Below are 23,965 nucleotides of genomic sequence, written 5' to 3'. Positions count from 1 at the left end.
TTAATATGCTATCAATGGAAGATGTTTGGCTGTCACCCTGTGGAAGGACTATATTTCGGCAGTATCTAAAAAACTCAAACATGCACAGCAACATTGCCTTGTAGATAAAACCTGAAATGTCCCAGTGGATCATATAGAGTGAAATTTAGGTCAATGTTTTTAAGAAAATGCCAATGATAGGGAAAAAATGAAAGAAGGTAAATATGTAAAGAACATAAGATTTAGAGCCATTTGCTGGCTGTACAATCTTGGACAAGTCACTTGGTCTTTCTAAAAACCTTGGCTGTTTCATCTCTAAACTTCAGATGGGTTTATTACTTCACATAGATACTTCAAAGATTAAGTAAAATATGTAAATGATCTTAGAAAATGATGAGATAATACATGTTAGACATCTCTATGAAAAAAAATTGAGTGTATGTGTTATTCTGACATCTACATAATTACTAGCTATAGATTTCAAAAAGGGATACTTATTACATGGAGTGTATTATATAGAAATACCACACACACTGTTTGCTTTCCCTTGTATATACATGTAGGAACTTTTCAACAAAAATACCATTTTATGGAGCAGTTCCAAAAATGGTCTATACAGTGCCTTTAAAATTGAAAAGAAAAAGAGGATATTCCTATTTGATTTATAATCATATTTTTATGGCACGTAGGAAAAACACTTAGAAAGTTTTAAGTAAACTAAGTACTTAACCTCTCCACCCCAAACAAGAGATCACACCATGGAAACAATTTACCAGAAAAGATACTAGTATGGTTTGTCTGAGTGTGGTCAGTTCACAAATTGTTGTAAGATACAGTATCAACACAATATGCTAGAATCACCATTTAGCAAATTTCATCTTGACTTTAAAAACAATGGATAAAATTACATCCACAAAGATCACTAACACTAATACATAAGAGCTTCAATTACACCTAAAATGAAAATTCAGCTTCATAAAACCAAACTGATCGGATTAAATGTTTTTAACGAATTGCTCCACAAGTCAAAACACACATTTCCTATTAGGACTGAGGCCTTGAAAAACCACCCCCTTTTCTGAATAGAAGGATATAAGAGTAAACCGGACAAATAATTTCAGTATGACAAAATATTTCTGTATTATTCAAATGACTGCTATCATTTTAACAACTTCCATAATGTCCATATTTTAGCATCTTTCTATTCTAATCTCTACCATAAAACTAGCAACCAGAATATACCCTTGTTTTTCAATGACCTCTTTATCTATGTTATACAAAACATATCACCCTTCCTTTTCCAAGTGTCCTCTAAAACCAAACAGAAGCGTCTGGGTTTTCCCTGAATTTTGTTTCTCACTCCTGAGCAAAATTAATTACAATACGGCTCCATCGGGCCTTGTTTGTATTCACAAAAATTGAAGAAATTCTGTGAATATTGTTTTAAATTACAGTCACTGTTTCTGGGACCAAAAGGGTATTAACTTTTTAATGTGACAAAAATGTACCTTGCAAGCAGCTACAGTTCATTGGTAAGCATTGTATATTTCATTCTGATTTGCTAAGTGTTTATTAAAATACAAAAACTTAAACAGAAGGTTCACTTGCACGGACATTTTGCTTAGATAATTAACTCAACATTCATTCAAAGAGAAAATGATAAATCAGGGGTCCCCAAACTACGGCCCGCGGGCCACATGCGGCCCCCTGAGGCCATTTATCCGGCCCCCACGGCACTTCTGGAAGGGGCACCTGTTTCATTGGTGGTCAGTGAGAGGAGCATAGTTCTCATTGAAATACTGGTCAGTTTGTTGATTTAAATTTACTTGTTCTTTATTTTAAATATTGTATTTGTTCCCGTTTTGTTTTTTTACTTAAAAATAAGATATGTGCAGTGTGCATAGGGATTTGTTCATAGTTTTTTTTATACTCCGGCCCTCCAACTGTCTGAGGGACAGAGAACTGGCCCCCTATGTAAAAAGTTTGGGGACCCCTGTGCTAAATCATACATAAATAAATCACGGGAAAAAATTAAAGGTAAGGTTTTCTTTCTTTCTTTCTCTTTCTTTTCTTTCTTTCTCTTTCTTTCTTTCTTTTTTTTTTTACATTTTGCTGAGGTCAATTAGCAACATCAGAAATAGGAATGTTTAGATTGGCAGTCTGTTCGTTCCCAGGAGTAGAGCTAAGTGGTATTTTAGCGACTGCAGGGAACAATGTGTAGCTGTACACATGTATTTTAACAATCTGAAAGTGTTAGAGAATTTTCAAAGAGGTACAGAAACATACAGATACCCAGATTTGAAGTCTTCCCTGTACAGATAAGGCAGCTGGGCTCAGAGCGGCTGGGGGGGGGGGGTCTTTCCTAGAGTGCAGGGGATGACCGGCAGGCAGGGCTTCACACCAAACTCCTTCTCGTGCAAAGAGAGTCGAGAGATCACAAGGCAAACACTCCAACCCATCCCACCCTGCTCACCTCCCTCGACTCCTAGGATGATCAAGTTGGGTGTGCAGTCAAGCTCTGGTCTGTTTTAGCATTCCATTCTGTATATTTTAAATCACCTGAACATCTAATAAAATTGAACAAACAACCTCTCCTGCTTTCCAGATACAACATTCATCGGTTCCCGTTTCCATTCCGCAGAGTGATTTGTCTAGTTTTTCATGATCCCATAATGGACCCATGAAAATTCTTACAGGAGGGGGGAAAAAAATCTCATTTCCTCTTCTCACCATCAATTTTGAAGAATGATGTGATACTTTCAAGGCCTAAGTCTTATTTCAATTTATTTTCTCCTTCAGAAATACATAAGGAAATCTGAGCACTTAAGTATTCTTCCAAGTCTTTTCAGACGTGTGTGATGAGGTTCCGAGGGCTGGAAAGGGGCTCTGGGGATCCTTCCACCCAGCACACTCATCTGACAGCTCAGGAAACTGAAGCCTGGCTCTGGTAAGTGACTGATCTACGGGCCCAGTTAGGATGTGGGTACGAATTCTGGTCTCCTGATATCTAGCCCGATACTATTTTTACTCCCCATTCGGTGAACCACATTGGATATGATGATTTTACTCATCTGCTAGCAGTCTCTGCTATTATAGCAGATGTCTAGGTTTTGTCTTCATTTAACACTGTAGCCTTTAATAATAATAATGCAGAAATGATATTACACAAACTATAATGCTTAAAAGTTGCCACTGGTGTTGTAGGAAGGTAGTTCCTGTGTCTATTTTTGTAACACTTACAGATCCTTACTAAAACATCTGTACATCTAAGACCTCCCTTAGGACAACTGACTGATTTGTGTCAATCATCCCAATAGCCAATGTGAATTACTTCACAGCTGACCACCAGTTACGAGTATTACGGTGGCTGGAATGGACTGAGTGACTATTATTCCCTGGGCCAATGTCTCTGCTACCTGGGCTAACACAGAAGAAAAACATGGTGGTGGCTACATTTTTACTTTAATGACCGATCATCCAAGTTGGAGGATTGCATTGTTCCAATCTGAGATAACTGTCACTCTCTGACTTCACGTTTTCCTACAATGATCTGATCTCATGGTGTTGACCACAGAGAAACTACCAGCAAATTGTGTAAAATTCAACGTAGATGCTGTCTCAAAAGAAAGTTACCTGGATGTATCTCCTATTCATTGGTTTTACTGCTGATAGGTAGAAATTTGTGTCAGTTACTGATTCTTACACATTAGCAATGAAATTCATCACCTGATTTTCCTTCCACGGGGCACAAAAAAGTGTTATAATCTTGGCTTTGCTACTAAAAATATTTTGATAGTAATTGAAATTCTACAAGTGTTCTCAGTATATCTTAGTATTGTTACATGTGTGAGTAACAGGAGACTGGTTATTTATGCATTTGCTCAGGGATATACTTTAAAAATAAAATATAAATGAGAAAAAGTCTTCTTTATGCTAAATGTTCACAGTTTGACTTTCCATAAGGCTTATTAAATAATGTACAAATAGCTACCGTTCTGCTGAAATGTCACAGTCAATACAATAATGGCACAGAAGTGAAATGTTCCCAAGTGGGAAATCTTCATGACCTCCTATATCTCTTTTCAAACTTAAAACTTTGCTTTTTTTAATTGAAAAATGTTTCATTTCTCAAAGAATATAAAAATAGAAAATGAATCAAGAAACCTATCACATAGATCATTTTGAAGGAAATTCTATAAACATTAGATGAAATACTGTATATATCTTTAAGGATGTGCTTTGTCTAGACACGCCAAACACTGCATGTAAACTAAACTGAATGAGTATATTATATAGAAACTGTTGAAAAGCATAACTAAATGTTAAATTTTAGTGAAGACGCTGACAAACATACAGCAAGTGCTAATAATATATTTTAAAGTTAAGCTCAGCTAACGTCTGCCTACAAGATTAATTTGCAAATCTCTAATTTTAAACCAAAATAAATAAATAAATAGAAGAACATTTAATCACGCAAGGCACATATCTTTTAGGCGAGTCTGTCTGGATCATCATTCATCTGGGCACAGTGTAGATTTCTCTTACTCACTTGTAAATGGGCTAACCTATGAAAGACAGCCTTTGGTAGAAAACATCGCTTCATTGAGAGAAGTTGCACATAACTCAGAACATAGAAGATAACATTAATATATCTTGTGATTAAACATAGTCCAGTATTTAGCTGAAAGAAGAAAAACAGTAATGGTTTGTTGGAAACAAACATTAGGGTTTTTCCTTATCAGCCATACTGATTAGTTTTGGCATCATTAAATTTTCATCAGAATGTCAAAAGGTGCAAATGATACCCTAATGTTTTTAACATCCTCCTTTTTCTCTTGATGATTATCTTTTATATTGCATACAACTTGAAGAAAATCCTCAGAGCTACTTCCTTTGTAGAAAGCGTTTGCTAGAGACATGTTATTTAATGTCAACTAAACAAAATATGGCTGGCAGACAGATCACCACCCATGAGCGACAGACCCAACACTGCATTCTTGAGCTAGACGGTGAGAATAGTGGGCGTCCTGTCGGTCAGTGCAGCTCGGCAGTTCTCCGGGTATCTGTGGGACAGAGTAAACACAACAATTCACTGGATATTTCATTTTTTAAAAATAAGAGCCTTTACACGAACACAAAATACTCTATCCATGATACTTTTTTTTTCAATTTATTCGGTGTACATAGATTTTTTTTTTTGTATTTTTCTGAAGCCAGAAACGGGGAGAGACAGACAGACTCCCGCATGCGCCCAACTGGGATCCACCTGGCATGCCCACCAGGGGGCGATGCTCTGCCCCTCTGGGGAGTCGCTCCTCCACGACCAGAGCCACTCCAGCGCCTGGGGCAGAGGCCAAGGAGCCATCCCCAGAGCCCCGGCCATCCCTGCTCCAATGGAGCCTCGGCTGCGGGAGGGGAAGAAAGAGACAGAGAGGAAGGAGGGGGGGGGGTGGAGAAGCAGATGGGCGCTTCTCCTATGTGCCCTGGCCGGGAATAGAACCAGGGTCCCCTGCACGCCAAGCCGACGCTCTACCACTGAGCCAACTGGCCAGGGCCCTACATAGATATTTTTAACTTTTATTTTTTACTGTTTCCCTGAAAAGTTCAAGCAATTTAATTTTCTAAAGGTATTAACCACACAGTGAATGATTTTAATTTATAATTCATAAAATGTTTGAGGGTATTCCAAAATTATAAATCCCCCCCCCTTATCAATAACCACCTCCAAATGTTGTCCCAATCAATGCAAATGTTTGCTTTCTAACAGAAAAATTGACCTTCATCTTTGGAATCAGTTGAAAGGTTTGAGTATCTACTGTTTTTTTTAGGAAAATGTAAGTATTAATTTTCTCAGTGTTATGAAGAGGGAAAAAAAGGAGATAGAGAGATAGAGAGAGAGAGAGAGTCTGAAAATGAGTACTGTGAAAACCATATTCTAGGTGCAAAAGTTATTGTCCCTATAGCTTATCTTGCCATTACAAATAACTTTAAAATCTGCAATTCGTTTAAAATTTGAACTCTACAGCTAGGTGCCACTTTAAGAAATTACAAATGGAGACAGCAATAACTACTTGACCAAGGTCAGTAGAGAACAAAGACATTAAAGTCGAAGATTTGGTGTTCTCCTCTCCTAACTAGAAACTTTTTCTTCTCTTTTTTTTTTTTTTTTTTTTAGAAATGCTGACAGTAAAGTAGCTCTTAAAAATAGCATAAGATGGCATGACTGTCTCGTTTATACTGCCGTATCCGGATTCCAGGATGGTGCCTGGACCATACTAGACACTTTGTATGTTGAATGAATGAATACATCCCTACCACTTCGCACGGCGTGTGACACACAGAAGGTGCTCAGTAAATATACATATGTTGAATGAATAAATGGATAGGTAAAAATTAAAATTTATGCACTCTAGAGTTTTACAAACTATGTAATATATAAAAAAAATACTCACAAAGACAGAGATACAAAATGCTAAACCCAGCCCCAGGTTTCAATATGTAAATATTATATTACCCATCATAATGCTTGAGAAAGCTGGTTCCCTATACATTCCTGGTTTTAGCAGGTGTCTCTCACACAGTGGGAAATGCCTACCGGTGGCGAGCTAGAATTTTTTTTTTTCCTGAAGCTGGAAACGGGGAGAGACAGTCAGACAGACTCCCACATGCGCCCGACTGGGATCCACCCGGCACACCCACCAGGGGCGACGCTCTGCCCACCAGGGGGCGATGCTCTGCCCCTCCCGGGCGTCGCTCCTTGCGACCAGAGCCACTCTAGCGCCTGGGGCAGAGGCCAAGGAGCCATCCCCAGTGCCCGGGCCATCTTTGCTCCAATGGAGCCTCGGCTGCAGGAGGGGAAGAGAGAGACAGAGAGGAAGGAGAGGGGGAGGGGTGGAAAAGCAGATGGGCGCTTCTCCTATGTGCCCTGGCCGGGAATCGAACCCCGGACTTCCGCACGCCAGGCCGACGCTCTACCATTGAGCCAACCGGCCAGGGCCGCGAGCTAGAATTTGAGTGTGCTTATTCAGGAAGAATCTCTCACTCACTAAACTAAATGATGTATGTCTATCCTGGCTGGGCAAACAGCTAGTGAAAAGATCGCCTCACTCACCTGGATTATTACACTTGATCATCCTTCACAGAAAACATAACCTCTTACCATGAATCTTTGTTCAAAAGGCAGGAAGAATACATTCCTGCACCACAGTATGCTTCATTTTCATTATGAGCGTTTGAAGCTCATAATGGTCTAATAGCTATTAATGACTTAATTCTAAGAAATTACAAGGAACATGAATGCTTTGATTTTCTAAGTGCCTAGCTTCTGCCCAATGTTACCGCAGCTTTGGTTATTTTGAGGCGGGGCTGTGAGCTAGTCCTGTCTTGCTACTGTTACATCCCTTTTATAAGGGGTTGGGCGTTTTTTTTTTAACCTCATGTGTCAGTACCTGTCTCAATGCTCTTAAAAACTGATGGTATAGTTTGGCACCCTACTAGACTGTAGGTGTGGAGAGAGTCACAATTTAATAGAGACAAAAAAAAGTGGTATTTGGCTAGTAATCAGCATGTTTAAATTAGTGACTCGGGAAGGGTAAGGGCTGAGAAGAAGGGACATTGCCTTAAGTAATCCAAATCAACTCTACGAAGAGAGAGAAAGGAAGTATCATAGAAAAAGGTGGCCTGCAATGGAAGATGTGCGGCCAAATGAATGTTCTAAAATATAAAGTAAAAAAAGAAAATCAGAACAGTCAAGTTTCTATAATGATCAAGTTTGTGAAGGTGCAATGAATACCCCCAGAAAGGCCTAAATAAGGAGGTACAGAAACACCACTTGTTTACCGGCTAGCTCTACTAACTTGCATTTGATGATGAGGGAAGGGCTGAATCCTCCTATAACAATGAGTTTTATGGGAGCTTTGTTTTCAAGTGTCTATACTTTGACATCTATAAAATAACTTAGAGTTGGCCGACACCAACAAGTCCCACCAATTCTACCAACTAAATAGTAATGAATTAGCCCCAAGGACTAGAGAGATTTCTTACTCAATTATATATAATTCTCAAATTGGCCTCTTGGAAAGTATGTATGCTTGGCTAGCAAAAAAAAAAAAAAAGTTTAAACTCACTCAGTAATTAAAGTTGGTAATGCGCTAAGATGTGAGCTTTGTCAAAACTCCAGAAAGTCATGGGAAAATGAGCTGTGAGGTATAATTAATTCTCCTTGGAGCAGTACTCGGGTCTACTGATAATAAACATCACCGATTCACATAGTTACCTACTACAATAAATTGATCTTTTGAAAACAGTTAAAATATTTGCAGGTAAAAAGATTTACAGGATCTAGGCATAAAACAATTCAAGTAGAGTTCTTACTTGGGGGAAGTATTTCTGTCTGTGGTTTTCAGTTGCCCTCCACATTTTGAAATCTGACACACAGTCACTCTCGTTGGTTTTTATTATAATTTCTTATAGAAGTATTATTATATTCATGGCTATCTGATTCTTTTTGTCCTACAGTCATACATGAGGTAAATAGAAAAGGTAATGGCATCTGAGACTCTCTCTTAGTTACCTAATACCTTGGCTGTCTCAAGGTTATAATAGAAAATCCCCATAAAACACACATTGTGTCAAATAACAAAAAGTTATAATTTCTCAACTGAAACTAGAAAACAATACAAAATAATAAAAATTATTCATTTCAATTCTCTATTTTGTGTTTCTTTAAAGAATGTCCTAATGATGTGTCCTTGGAAGAGAGAAATGCTCTCTGTCCTACATGGGCTTGAGTGTAAAAAGTGATGGAACAGTTTCTAGACCTAGGCTGGTTGGTTCAGTGGTAGAGCGTCGGCCCAGTGTGTTGATGTCCTGGGTTTGATTCCCGGTCAGGGAACACAGGAGAGGCGACCATCTGCTTCTCCACCCTCCCCCTACCCACCCCTCTCTCTTCCTCTCCCGCAGCCATGGCTTGATTGGTTCAAATGCATCGCCCAGGTGCTGAGGATGGCTTCCTGGAGCCTCCGCGGCAGGCGCTAAAAATAGCTCGGTTGCCAACATGGCCCCAGATGGCGGTTGGGTTGTCAGGTGGATCCTGGTTGGGGTGCATGCGGGAATCTGTCTCTCTATCTCTTCTCCTCTCACTTGGAAAAGAAGAAAGAAAAAAACTTTTCTAAAGTTCTGCTGGTCTGCATAGGCAAGCTCAAGCACATACGTTAGTTTCTTTAATTCAGTGATGAATTTGGCAAGGAGATCGTGCCACTTGGATGTTCAGAGGCAACAGTCAGTCCCTGGTCTGAGAAGCCCAGGGAAAGAAGACAGCTCAGCAGGGGGTGGAGAAAGTTCCTCTCCTCAAAGCAGGCGAATCCCCATTTCCCCACTTTGGAGGGACGCGTATCTGTTACTATAAAACCTGAAACCCTGTCTCCCTAACACCGGGACGATTTCTGCAGCACTCAGGGACAGCAATGCTTTCTTGCTTTCCTATGATACACATCGGTTTTCCAGAGCCGCTAGGCATTCCCCAACACCTACACAGACTACTGCTGCCTCTCACCTATTTTACTTAGAAATGGCCTAAATTGTGCCATTAGAAGTCACTCTGAGAACCTGCTCTTATTTCTCATGGCTTTTTTTTTTTTTTTTTTTTTTGTATTTTTCTGAAGCTGGAAACGGGGAGAGACAGTCAGACAGACTCCCGCATGCACCCGACCGGGATCCACCCGGCACGCCCACCAGGGGGTGACGTTCTGCCCCTCCGGGGCGTCGCTCTGCCGTGACCAGCCACTCTAGCGCCTAGGGCAGAGGCCAAGGAGCCATCCCCAGCGCCCGGGCCACCCTTGCTCCAATGGAGCCCGGCTGCAGGAGGGGAAGAGAGAGACAGAGAGGAAGGAGGGGGGGGGGTGGAGAAGCAAATGGGCACTTCTCCTATGTGCCCTGGCCGGGAATCGAACCCGGGTCCCCCGCACGCCAGGCCAATGCTCCACCGCTGAGCCAACCGGCCAGGGCCTTTCTCATGGCTTTGATGTCCCTGTCTTCTTTTATGTATGAAAAAGGCATTCTAAACAACAGCCGGTTTTTGTAATCCTGCCATCCAACTTGACAGTGTAGTTGCATTTAAAGTGAGATCATTTCGTAAAAGAAATCATTTTTATCCAGCAAGGCCATAACCTACAGTAATGTAATTCTTTAAGGTGATTCACCGATGAAATCTCTAATGCCCTATTCAGTCAGCATCTGTAGTAATGAAGACCCCAGAGCAATTTAAGAGCTCACCATTAACTAATGGAAACCAACGCTGAATTACTGAGGAGTGTCTTAAAACAGCTGCCAGCTAGGTAAGTCCCGAGACATCATTTGTTTGTTCTGATTTTTGCTTTGCTACTTGAGCCAATCAATGAACAAGTATAAATTGAGTATCAATTACAAACAGCATTCTATCAGCTACTAATTAGGAAACACGTTTTCTGTGAAGCATTTTAACTTTAAGGTACCCGTGATGATTAGAGCGGTATCTCATATAATGTTACATTTAAATTATTTACACTAACTAAGGAATTCCACCCCAAGATTGAGTAGTGCTTTATGTGGAAAACCTTCTAGCATGTTTTCTTAAATGGAAGCCTTCTCCAGTGAATCAGTAAGAAATTTTGTCCAAAAGAGCAGGGTGAGGAGTATAAACCTCACAGTGATACAGAGAAGCATAGGTACACAACTTGGCAATTTTGTCTATAGTTTTATCACACCCAAATTGGAATGCTATTCCCTTCCTCTTGTCCCTTCCATAAATAAATACATATTAAGCACCAACCTTATTACAGGTAATAATCCAGGTCTTGAAAAAAATCCTTGTCCTCACGGAAGGGAAAGGAAGACAAACAATAAACAAACTAAAATGTCTAATGTGTCAGAGGAGAAAATAAAGCAGAGAAATGATTTAGGGAGTGCTCTGGGCTGAAGTTTTAAAGAGAGTGGCTGGGGAAGGCTTCACTGGGACGGTGACACCCGGGGAGGTGACGGAGTGAGCTGGGCAGGTATCAGATGCCAGAGCATCGGGCCGGGAGGAACACAAACACACACACACACACACACACACACACACACCCCCGAGGTGCAGCACACCTGGTGTGTCTGAGGACGAAAAGGAGGCCAGTGTGGCTGCCACACAGGACCAAATGGGAGAGCAGTCAGAAACGAGGTCAGAAGGGGCAGGGAGACTAGAGGAGGCAGGACCCACGGGCCACTGTAAGCCCTTTCCTTTGTACCATGTGTGACATGGGGAGCCACCAGGGGGTCTTGCCACAAAGACGCGACATGATCTGGCAAATGTTTGGACACGATCACTCTGGCTGCTATGTAGAGAGCAGACTCCAGCAGGGCTTGGCTTCCAAATTAGATCATATGTTTTAATTTAAGGAAGATGTTTAAATGCATAAAGAACCTTAGGAGTCAGAATTTTCACAAAGCCCAGGAGTTTAATATAAACTTAAGGAGAAACAAGTGACAGCACAGTGTCAATAGTCACATAACATGTAGGCACATGTAACTTTCGTTAGGAAAAGCTGGTGGGGGTCTCAGCAGATTCCCATGAGCCTTCGCGCTCCGGCAGTACCAGTGCAGGTGAGGCTGGGGCTGCCTGGGGCAGAAGAAGCTTCCATCCACCTCCTACCCCCACAGTGGGGACTGAACCCCGGACCTGCAGACTCAGGGCCCTGCCTGCACAACACTCTGCAGATATGCTGAAACGCGATTTTTTTTTCTTCATTTAAGTCAGGGGTCGGGAAACTTTTTGGCTGAGAGAGCCATGAATGCCATGTATTTTAAAATGTAATTCAGTGAGAGCCATACAACGATGACCCGTGTACGTTATGCATTATCCAATAAAAATTTGGTGTTGTCCCGGAGGACAGCTGTGATTGGCTCCAGCCACCCGCAACCATGAACATGAGCAGTAGGAAATGAGTGGATTGTAATACATGAGAATGTTTTATATTTTTAACGTTATTATTTTTTTATTAAAGATTTGTCTGCGAGCCAGATGCAGCCATCAAAAGAGCCACATCTGGTTTGCGAACCATATTTAAGTGCTGACCCCCTGATTTAAGTGCTATTCTCCTAACAACCAGAAGAATCCCAGGATTTACTTGTCAGGCCAGAGCTCCTATTCTGCACCGTTAAGGTGGAAACAATAATAAAATCGCACTTCTTTAATGCATTTGATGGTTAATGTTGCAAAATTTGAAATGTAAGGAAAAAACACATCCAGGATAAAGAAAGAGAGAGAGAGAAATCATACAAATGTTTCTTGGTAAACTGATTTTTCTTTACCATTTTAAGGACAAAATTAGTTTATGGCATCACTGAAGACAAAGACAAATATTTGAAAAATTTCTAACCTGTCTGAACTGTTTAAATTATATTTCATGGTGAATACAAGCATCTAAAGAAGACTGTTACATACTCTACAGTATTGGTTTATTCCAGGGGTAGTCAACCTTTTTATATCTACCTCCCACTTTTGTATCTCTGTTAGTAGGAAAATTTTCTAACCATCCACCGGTTCCACAGTCATGGTGATTTATAAAGTAGGGAAGTCACTTTACTTTATAAAATTTATAAAGCAGAGTTACAGCAAGTTAAAGCATATAATAATAACTACTTAGCAAGTACTTTATGTCGGGTTTTCGCTAAGTTTGGCAGAATAAATCTTTATAAAACAACTTACTATAGTTAAATCTATCTTTTTATTTATACTTTGGTTGCTCTGCTACCGCCCATCATGAAAGCTGGAGCGCCCCCTAGTGGGTGGTAGAGACCAGGTTGACTACCGCTGGTTTTATTCTCTGGCAGGAGACTGGGAGCTGAGTCACTCTAGTCAGATTGGGGCTCTGCATGGCTTCCCCTCCCTTCTTCCTGTCTCCTCTGATCAGCCCTCTCTCAGAGGTAATCAACCACACCTTGCAGGTTCTAAAAAACAAGCAATTTCATTAATATATATAACATTGCCAAACAAAACAGAGGAAGTTAGCTGTTCAAAAGCAATAATTTTATCCTCCTTAGTTTAAAAGGCCAAATACAAATCGGCAAGAAAAGAAACCCAGCCTAAGATGCAAGTCCTAAAACTCTACCTCCTCATTCTTTTTTTTCTTTCTTTCTTTCTTTCTTTTTATTTTATTTATTTATTTATTTATTTATTTTACAGAGACAGAGGGAGAGTCAGAGAGAGGAATAGACAGGGACAGACAGACAGGAAGGGAGAGAGATGAGAAACATCAATCATCATTTTTTTGCTGTGGCACTTTAGTTGTTCACTGATTGCTTTCTCATATGTGCCTTGACCGTGGGGCTACAGCAGATCGAGTGACCCCTTGCTCAAGCTAGGGACTTTGGGCTCAAGCTGGTGAGCTTTGCTCAAACCAGATGAACCCACGCTCAAGCTGGCGACCTCAGGGTCTCGAACCTGGGTCCTCTGTATCCCAGTCTGATGCTCTATTCACTGCACCACTGCCCGATCAGGCTTTCCCTCCCCATTCTGATGCTCTCCACCTCTATCTCACAGTGTGGCCACAGGGTTTCAGACTGGGGGCAGGGGCGGGGGCAGGCGTGCCTCTTTGCATGTCCACAGCTGAGAAGTGGGAAGGACTTGGAAGATACGGCAGATAACGTTGAAATTTTAAACATTTAGAAGTCAGTAAATTGCAGTTATGATTCTCCAAGGAACAGACTATTGGGCATATATTATATATATTGAGCTTATCTACGATCAGCAAAGCAATTACTCGAGTATGTTATATGCCAAAGAGGTAAAGAACATGTTTTATATCAACGAACCATAACTTCAAATTTCTTCATGTTGTGCATTTAAAATTTCAACCCTGAAGTTTCATTTCAAAGTTTAGAAATACCTGATATAACACGTCCCTCTTTGGGGTGGCTGTCTGTAATTGTGGGACCAGATCTGGTGGGCATGGAAATTTGGTAACATCATAAAGGGAATAAACTAATAATAATGTAGGGTATGGAGATTTCCCCCAGGGTGCCGATGGGTGGGCACTGAACCAGTCACCTCTCCTCCCATGAATCTCCCGTGTGCACAGACACATACATGTGTATCTGCTAACATCCAAGATGTGCACTTGAGCTCGGCAGCGAAGTCTGTGGTTTGGCAAAGCTATCTGGCCTGTGCCAACTTAGAGTCATTACATTTTGCTCTAAGTCCAAATCACTATCCATTTTCATTTCACTAAATTGGATTTTGGACCTTAGAGAAGGGGCTACAGCCATTTAGGGGACGAAATGATGTTCTAATGTTTTCTTGAGGACAAGTGCTCTTAAAAAGCAATAATGTCACAGATTTCAATGGACTGCAATCTCCTGCTTTCAATGCTTTTGTCCTAAGTAATTTCTCCCTTCTTGACAAGAGAGAGTCAAAATGTTCATACCACTTTCTGGCACGGGTCTATAGTCACCTACACAAAGTGGAAGGAAGTGGAAAAAAATAACAATTTGCATAATACTACTGTTGGTGAAAACACATGGAAATAGGAAATGAATCTTAAAATGGAAAAATACCCATTGTCCTAGCAGGTATCAGTATTGTGATTGATTATACTGTCTGAGCATGATATTAAACCCATGTAAATCAATCATATAAGCAATTAATCTTTTCTTATTGGAAAAGTCTATCTCTTCATCCAATTTAAATAATTTATACTTGATTCCCATAGCTTAAAAAATATCTGGTGACTAGAAAAGAAATAATTTTCAGGATACCGAATTAAACAGAATTCTGGAGATATGTTCTTTACAGGAATTCATTAATCAGTAATATGGGCTGAAGACGAACCTGCAATCATACAAAATTTATCTTCACAATCTCTTTCAAGTCACCCAATAAAGGGACCGGGGTTTGGGAGCCAGAATGGCCTGGCTTTAAAGCATAGCTCTTGCTAGCTGTGAAGTCTTAGGGAAGTCACTTAACCTTAACTATCTATTTTTACCCTCCTAAAATGAGATTAATACCACTTAACTTGCAGAGTTGGATCGCGTCAAGGACATGGTTGACCCTTAATAAATGGTAATCATTACTGCTACATAGAAAGTAAATAGGAAGACACTGATTATTTATGTATTTCATATCACTCACAAAGCTCAGTATTAATTATACAATGTGTGTGAATAATGATTACAATACTATTGTAATCTCTTAGCAAAATCTCTGCTGCATATCATACAGTTTCTTTTTCTAAGGGTCATGCCTGTATTAACATTTAATATCACAACAACCCTATGAGGTACTATTTATCATCCTCATTTTACAAATAAGGAAACTGGGGCACAGAGAGGTTCAGTAATTTGCTCAAGGTCACACAGTAGGACCCAAACCCTGGCAAAGTGACTGCACAGCTTATGTATTAAACCACTTCATGAAATGCCTGAAAATAACAGTAATGTAAGATAATAAGACATCCACACATCAAATATGTATTAAATACATCCAAAATGTGACATTCTGTGTTAGGCAAGTGTATCTAAAATGTTGTCAAGACACAGAATAACCTTTAAGAAGCTAACAATATGGCAACTATAGAAACAATGACACTGCTCCAGAGTTAGGACTCAGGTTTCTCTGGATTAAAAAGAACAGGTCTCCTTTGTATTACTGTTATTAAATAACTACATAATTCCAAAAATCATGGCACAGCCACTGATTACTTACAGAACTCATCAGGGTTTCCATATCTTCTGAAAAAATATGAATAAAACTGTCACTGCACTTTTTCATCTTTAAGAGCTTTTAAAAACATACAAAATTTACCCTTGTGTTCTTACTATAGTGTGTCTAACATATAACCACCAAAACGGGTCATAAAAAGAATTTCTGGTAATTAACTATACCAAAAATGTGGTCAAATGGTAGATCAATGTTAAAAGTAACTGAAACAAGATACCTAGATACCTATTTTGATGCACATGGATAAGAGCAATGACTCTATGACCAGAGTGATTATATAGATTTCTTTCCTCTTACCTGTTACAGACTCAGTCATTATTTTTTACTGTCTCAAATGCACAAATAATAACATCAGTAGGCTCTGAATACCTGAAAACATTCTATGAGCTTTAAAATTGGGCTACTCTTAGTTACTCTAGGACAGAATAGTTACAACCTATCAAAACCAAAAAATAATTGTGGAAATGTATAATTGTGGAAGATGTGTAATGTCTACAATGTATATATATTCTTTACATTAAAATAAAATGTTACCTTTATTGCAATTTTAACCATTTTTGTTTCAAAGAATTGTATCACCACATAGTACTAAAGAATTATGTCAGTTAAAATTGGAACCATAATCTAATGGCAGTTAGCTTCTGTCTTTTATTCCTTTGGAAAGGAAAACAGGTTGGTCAGAAGCCAAGTGGGTTAGTAAAAGAAATGGAATCATTTTCAGTTCAATTTGGGTGACGAGGTGTTTTTTTTTTGTTTGTTTGTTTGTTTTCATCCTTTTGCAAGAAACAATGAGAACCAAAGGACAGTTAGCAACATAGAAATCAAATAAAAAAGTGTTTTAAATGATCTTTAAAAGGCACCTAGCAAGTAATTAATATAAAACCACTGGTTTTGCAAGAATCACCAACATGAACAACATTTCCTGGCTTCCTTTGACCAAAAGGAAGTGCTCGCAGGAGCCCACACCGTGCTCACCTGGTTCTGTCTGTCTTCTGGCACCCCCTGGCACAGGGCTGAGGCTTGAAGGCATTTCCCCAAGATCTGGTTACTTCCCATCCCTCCTTTTTATTGATTGTCTGCAATTCCCTCAGTTACACCATGCCTCCTTTATAGTTTGCAATTTTATTTAGCTTTTCAAGTGCTCTGGTGGTGATACTGCTGTGGCGGGATCTGGCTTTTATTTTGAAAGAGGAAGGCTGAAGGTCCCTTGTAGCCAGGTTTCAGGTACACTGACTGAGTCTCTGATTTGCTTATGGGCACAACACTTTTCTAGTTGTTTTGACATTTCATTTGCTGGCTGGAAAGTTCTTGGAGAAAGAAAAGAGCAGAGATGCATCTTTTAAAATTATTGCCTAATTACTGGCATTTAATTCAAATCATAACTGATGGTGGTGTATGTCTAACATTCCAAAAAATGGTGTTTGCCTTCCCGATTCAGTCATTGTAAGAGAATATCAAAGATTTTTTTTTGTAGTAAAAAATATGTATTTTGTGATTCATTTCACCACCGTGGAGTCTCAGACTTCACTTAATTTGTGCGGTTTACTAAAACAGTGGTTTTCCTTCTGAAATCAAGTAAGGAACCATCTGGAAAGGTTACTGTGGAAACGGCACGGGCTAGGGGGTGGGGATAGAGAGCAAAAGATGCCATGACAACCTTTTTCGGGTTTCCCGGGCAACATGGGTTGCTATGGAAACTGCATCAGTCAGGTCCGAATTAGTAACTTCCGCTGGAAGGAGTGTCTGCCACTTTAATCTTCTTGTGATACTGCAGAAGCTTATCTCTCAGATGCATTAGGGAATTTTGTTTCTCTCAGCTGCACTGAAAACATCTGCTTCTAGTGGCTCCAACACACTCACACACATACACAGAGAACTTCAAAGGAATCTGTTAGTTTTAACACTTTCAAAATGCCTAACAAGCCACAAAGAGTTATGTGAATTAGATCAGGACATCTTGGGTATTTCCCTTTGTTCAAAGTTCTGGAGATCCTTAAAATTCTGGGAAGGGGGTTCCGAACAGACTAGAAATTCCAGGCAAAAGTCAAATAAACGTATGGTGGGTTTATAAGTCTTTTTGATTGGACTTTCCACCCACATATCCACAGTGTCTGGCAATTGAACTAAATACTCAATAATGTTGAAAGGTCCATCGAACTGAAACATCCTCCTTCAGGTTATGTGCCTGCTCTACTTGGTAAAGAAACAGCTACCTTTTATTTCTGAGGTTAAACAGTTACTCTAACCGTTCTTTAGTTTCATTTCCTCCCAGGTGGTACAGTCCCACCCCCCAGGGCGTGTCCTAGAGATTAGGTTGAAAGTTTGTTGTTCGCACTATGCAGAGGGGAGGGGGGAGCTGAGAGAATGCAGCCCACTTGCAAAACAGACACCTGTTTCAGTGCGAAGCAGCAGCGGAGGGAGGTGAAGTGTGCTCGCCACGTCCTCACGTCCTTTCCTCGATGGACGGTCTGGAAATGGATAAACGAGGGCGTGCACAGAGCAAGGGGGCACGGTCCACACAGTACTGAGCACGGCACGTCACTTGTATCACACATTAAACATCGGTAAAGATCTTTTTGATGTTGACACAGGAGTTGGGGTGATGGTTCGTGGTGCCGGCGGCCGCGGGGTTGCCCGTTTTGAAGGGGGTCTGAGGGAAAGCGCTGTGGTTGAGACCCCCCTCTTCGATCACCATGTACTCCGACTTACTCAGAGTCGAGTTACTCCTCGTTTTCCGAAGCTCCTCGGCTGAAGGGGAGAGGTGCTGGCAGCTCCCCACGTGCAGGTACTGGGCTTGCTCTTCCCCCTCCGTCTCCCGGTGGTAGAAGTAGTTGAAGTTGGAGACAATGACAGGGACGGGCAAAGCGATGGTCAAGACGCCCGCGATGGCGCAGAGCGAGCCCACAATCTTGCCCCCTATGGTCACGGGGTGCATGTCCCCGTAGCCCACTGTCGTCATGGTGACCACCGCCCACCAGAAGGCATCCGGGATGCTGCTGAACCGCGAGGTGGGGTCGTCCGCCTCGGCGAAGTAGACGGCGCTGGAGAAGAGGATGACCCCGATGAAGAGGAAGAAGATGAGCAGCCCCAGCTCCCGCATGGAAGCCTTCAGCGTCTGCCCCAGGATCTGCAGCCCCTTGGAGTGGCGCGAGAGCTTGAAGATGCGGAAGACGCGCACCAGCCGGATGACCCGCAGGATGGCCAGGGACATGGCCTGCTGTCCGTTGCCCTGGCGCTCCGCCAGCTCCGTGCCCAGGGTGATGAAGTACGGGATGATGGCCACGATGTCTATCAGGTTCATGATGTTTCGCGAGAAGGTGGCTTTGCTGGGGCACGCGAAGAACCGCACCAGCAGCTCGAAGGAGAACCAGATGATGCACAGCGTCTCCACCACGAAGAAGGGGTCGGAGAAGCTGGAGGCTCCGGCGAGAGCCCCCGACGTGCCGTTGCCGGCGGCCTCCGCCCCCTCCTGCGCGCGCGAGGCGAAGTAGCCCTTCTCGTCGCGGAACTCGGGCAGCGTCTCCAGGCAGAAGATGACGATGGAGATGAGGATGACGAGCACGGACACGATGGCGATGCCCCGCGCCGGCCCCGAGCTCTCCGGGTACTCGAAGAGCAGCCACACCTGGCGCTGGAAGTCGCGGCGGGGCAGCGGCCGCTCCTCCTCCCGCAGGAAGCCCTCGTCCTCGCGGAACTTCTCCATGGCCTCCTCGCCCAGCTGGTAGAAGCGGATCTCCTCGGAGAAGATGTCGATGGGCACGTTGACGGGCCGCCGGATGCGCCCCCCGGACTGGTAGTAGTAGAGGATGGCGTCGAAGCTGGGCCGGTTGCGGTCGAAGAAGTACTCGTTGCGGAGCGGGTCGAAGTACCGCATGCGCCGCTTGGGGTCGCCCAGCAGCGTCTCCGGGAACTGGCAGAGGGTCTTGAGCTGCGTCTCGAAGCGCAGCCCCGAGATGTTGATCACCACGCGCTCCCCGCAGCAGTCCTGCTCGCCGGCGGCCGGCAGCGCGGGCGGCAGCGGCTCGTAGCGGTCGCAGCCGCCGCCACCGCCACCAGTGCCACCAGGGCCACCAGGGCCGCCGCCACAGCCGCCTTCGGGCGGGTCCCCGCCGCCGCCGGCCGCCTCCGGCTCCAGCAGGTGGTCCCCGGACACCACGGTCATGTCGGGCGGCAGCTCGGGGCCCGCGGCGGACTCGGCGTAGCCCGGGCTCACCAGGGTGCGGGCGGCGGCGGCGGCTGCGGGGCGCGGGGGAGGGTGGGCGCGGTGGCGGGCGGGCGGCGGCGGCGGCGAGCTCAGCAGGCTGAGATGCTCTTCCATGCGGCGGGCGGCGGGCAGCAGCGCGGGGCCGCGGCGCTCCTGCTCACGCTTCCCGCTCCCGCGCCGCCTCCGCCCCCGAGCCCGGCCCGCCGCCTGTTGCTGCCGCTGCCGCTGCGGCCGCCGGGCTCCGTCTGGCTGCGGCGCGGCCGGCGGGATCCTCACCGGAGGCGCCACCCCGCCCGCCCCGCGCTCCCTCCGCCCCCGCCCCCGCCCCGGCCCCGCGCGCGCCCGCGCGCCCTCCGCCGGCCCCCGGGGTCCCCGCCCACCGCGCGGGCGCGGGCTCGCGCCTGGCCCCGCCCCGCATCGCTGCCCTCCCCGCCCCTCTGAGTCACCCCGGCGTCTCCTTTTGCGCCTTGGAGTCCCCCCCCCCACCTCGGGAACCCCCGACCCTGGGCCCGGCGGGCTTCGGGTCAGCGTGCCCTCCCCCGGCCCAGGAGGCCGCGTCCCAGTCGCGGGGCTTCTCCCCCTGCCCTGGACCCACGCCGCGGCCCCGCGAGCGCCCGGCCTCTTCGCCCTGCACTCCCCACCTGGGCGAGCGGGAGGGAGGCGGGCTCCGCGGAGCCGAGGGGGCTGCTGGCGGAGGCAGGCGAGGAGGGAGGGTGTGGACGCGCCGGGGATCCCGAGCAGTGTCCAGGGAAGGGCTGGCAGGCCAGGTGGGCGCCCTGGGGAAGAGGCAAGCCTGCGCCCAGCATCCTGCGCCCACAGGAGGGAGAAGACCTCCAGGCCCGGAGGGCTCTAACCGCTCAGCTCCTGAAGAGGGTAATGGTTGCTGGTGAGGGTCGCACCCGGAGTCTAAAGAAAATGGGTCAGGAATAGCATTCAGGGACTTCGCTTCTGTAGCGAATAGTCCACACTAACTTTCATAGCGGAGATTCCAGCCATGGGGAAGAGTTGAGGACCGCGTTTCTGGCTGGGCTTGGAGAGAGCAGCCTGGTCTTTACAGCACGGTGAGATTTCCTGTCGGTGGGAAAACAGGAGGAAAATGACCAAGGAAATTCACGTCCGTCTCATCTGAAATCTGTGCTGGGAGGAACGGAGCGAGACCTGTACCTAACCCCTCGGCTTCATGCTCCACTGCGGGCTTGGCCGCGCTCTAGTTGTTAAAAGGGGAGAACGTGCCTTCCCAAACTTGTATCTCTGTTGCTTGCTTTTGGCCTGGAGATAATAACTTCCATTGATCCTCTATGAACCTGAACCAGTGTTCCAAAGTGTTGTGGTCACTTTGAACACAATTTCTGTTTCCAGACATTTTAGCAATTCCAATTTAGAGTCAAGCCCAGGCTTAAAAAAATGAGTTTTCTGTTGTGTATCTATCATTTGACTCATTTACTAAAGAGGAACTGTTGTCTAGACAGCTCCTGCACCCATCATACGGTAGGTGGCGATTGGACTTGGAGTTAAAGTGATTTGTGATCATGGAGGGCAGAGAGGAGGTCTTACTCAACTTGTATTCCTACCAACTACTCAAGTGCCTGATGCGTAGTAGGAACTCATATGTTTGTTGAATTGAATTTCTCAACAAGTGATGCTTTGCATTTCCATCTGCGCTGGAGTGTCGTCAGTAGTTCTTTTTTCTGAGCTCAGAGCCACTGGGATTCCTGGGGTGAGGCGTGAGAGGGGCCTGGGCTCACAGTACATTACTGGGTTATTCCAGAGGGTTTTCACTTCTACCTCTTCTGGGTACAGCAAGCAGCCATGTTCTTTTCTGCCCTCTGCCTCCAGGTTGGGGCTAGGCCCTGCAGGCAGTCATGTGTGTTGTAAGACAGTAGAAGTGGACAACACTGTAAAACACTCACTGAACTAGAGCACTGTTTTGTAGCAAGATGATCAATCATTCATAAATTTAAATCTAAGACCAAGACAGAGGGTTTACTGCAAGGATGGCTCGTAGAAAGGCAAAGACCCTATTTTTAAAGACCAAATGTTTCATGCACTTCTCTGTCTGACCTAGGAAGTGATTAATTTCTCCATTTGCAGGAATTAATACGGAAATTAATATTAATCAATGGCAAGGAAGACCAGGGCAGCGGATGGACTGCGGTGACGGATGGTGACAAGCTTCTCCCTGCTGTGAAGTACCTCGCCTCCAGAAATGACTACTTCCATTCCTTTCATGTAGCTGCCTTATCTTGAAGACTGATTGTGAGCTGTATAGAACAGCCCTTACTTTATAGTGGAGGGCCAGAGAAGTTTAGCAATTTCTTGAAGCTCACCCCGCGAGCCGGTGCTGGAGCCCGGGCCTGAAATCCTGGACCATTTCCAAACCCAGTGTTCGCTGTGCGTATCACACTGTGAAGCTCTTATGTTGACGCTGTGAGTGCTTAACAAACACTCGATTTCTAACAGCAACCTATTTGCTTCTGATTGCCAACTAGTTCGCTCCACTTCATATTTATTTGAACTGAAAACCAGCGCCTCCTGACGACTAGCCTGTTGTTGACGGGATATGAGTTGGTGGGCGAATCCCAGCCCTGTTGGACGGCAGAACCCATCACAACAAATCAATGTCAGAAATGGCACTTCAGGAGGAACACATACCATTTATTTAGCACCCCCAGCGGAGTGGCTCAAAGTGATTTGAAAATGTCTCATTAATCCTCATGACACCCCTGTGGGATAATAATATTATTATTGTAATGTTTAAGCATAGAACTGTGGCAAAGCCAGCAGCTTCTCTGAGCGTGTGTAGAATTTCCTCACTTCTCAGCCTCCACTACTAGAGCCTAAATAAAACCATCAGGTTTGCAAACAGCCAGGGGAAATCTTTGTGTATAGGCGTTTTATGTTGCTCTGGACCTAGCTTGAGTTTCTTACCGATCACAGCTGTATTAGATATAGCTTACCAGTGGTTTGCCAGATGGTTCACAGCCTCTGGAATTAGCCCAGAAGTGTTTGAGAGTGGGACAAGGGAGGCCCAGATCACCACTAACTATAATTACAGACAAATGAATGGAGAAAGAATACCCACTATGTGCAAGGCATTGTGCTAGGTACCATGGGAGTATGAGATCTGAACGTAGACCTTGCCCTCAATAGGCTTACATGGAGTTGGGAAGATACGCTATGAATCTGTGAAAAACTTAACAACAGTATTAGTTAATAATACGAGACAAGAGTACCAGTAATGTCACAAATATCTGGTGACTATTTGGTCTGTTCTGGCCCAGCTGGCTGCCTTGCTTTGTCTCAATTGTACTAAGCTTGTTCCTACCTCGGAGTCTCCATACTTGCTCTCTCCTCTGTTGGAAACACCCTTCCTCCGGTTTTCCCATCGCCTTCTCCCTCCCGTCAGGTCTTTGTTAGAAATGTCACTTCATCAGAAATGGCTTCCCTGACCACAACCACCTGACTTCAAAGGGTTGCCGTTCCTCTCCCTCCTGGGTAACTTTCTTGCCTGCTTTATTTTTCCTTATAAGGTTTTTTTGCTTATTGACTATATCCTGCAGTAAAACACAAACGCCCCGGTGGCAGGGTTTTGACTTTTGCACTTCCATGTCACCAAAATCAAGTACAGTACCTGGCACATGGTAGATGCTCAATCAGTGCGTGTTGAATGGAGGGAAGGAAAGGTGCGACGGACGGACGCCCAGACATACCGAGGTGCGGTGAGTGAACCGACAAATCAAGGTGGCAGAGGGGTGACTTTGGAGAGGTGCCTGTCCAGTTCTGATTCTGGTTCATAGAACCAGTTGGGTTTGCGTTTTAATGTCACTGCCTCCCTTTTCCTCTCCTGTCCCTCCTCCCCACCACCCTGGGCGGGTCCAGCCAGACTTATATTCTAAAGTGCCCACACGGGTAGTCTTCCTGCAGACACCCCAGACTTAATATTTATAGCACTGAACTCCTTATCTTTCTCTCCAAACTTGCTTCTCTTCCTGTTTTCACTTCATGCTAGAATCTGAAGTCATCCCTGAGTGGTTCCTCTGCGCCCCACCTCC

At 44.3% G+C, this 23,965-nt stretch overlaps 1 protein-coding gene across 1 annotated transcript; it reads right to left on the bottom strand.

Annotated features, from left to right (window-relative positions):
- Positions 1 to 4,761: 4,761 nt before the first annotated feature.
- On the bottom strand, positions 4,762 to 20,164 carry KCNA3 (potassium voltage-gated channel subfamily A member 3). The gene is made up of 2 exons (XM_066247559.1): positions 16,685 to 20,164; positions 4,762 to 5,042 (listed from the first exon to the last, which is right to left on the bottom strand). Exon 1 carries the CDS (start codon positions 20,025 to 20,027, stop codon positions 18,264 to 18,266), a length of 1,764 nt encoding a protein of 587 aa, XP_066103656.1. The 5' UTR covers positions 20,028 to 20,164; the 3' UTR covers positions 4,762 to 5,042; positions 16,685 to 18,263.
- Between the last annotated feature and the right edge of the window lie 3,801 nt (positions 20,165 to 23,965).

This window comes from Saccopteryx bilineata, chromosome 11 (assembly GCF_036850765.1).
Source record: "Saccopteryx bilineata isolate mSacBil1 chromosome 11, mSacBil1_pri_phased_curated, whole genome shotgun sequence".
Classification (NCBI taxonomy): domain Eukaryota; kingdom Metazoa; phylum Chordata; class Mammalia; order Chiroptera; family Emballonuridae; genus Saccopteryx; species Saccopteryx bilineata.
This window is presented reverse-complemented; position numbering and strand designations above follow the sequence as displayed.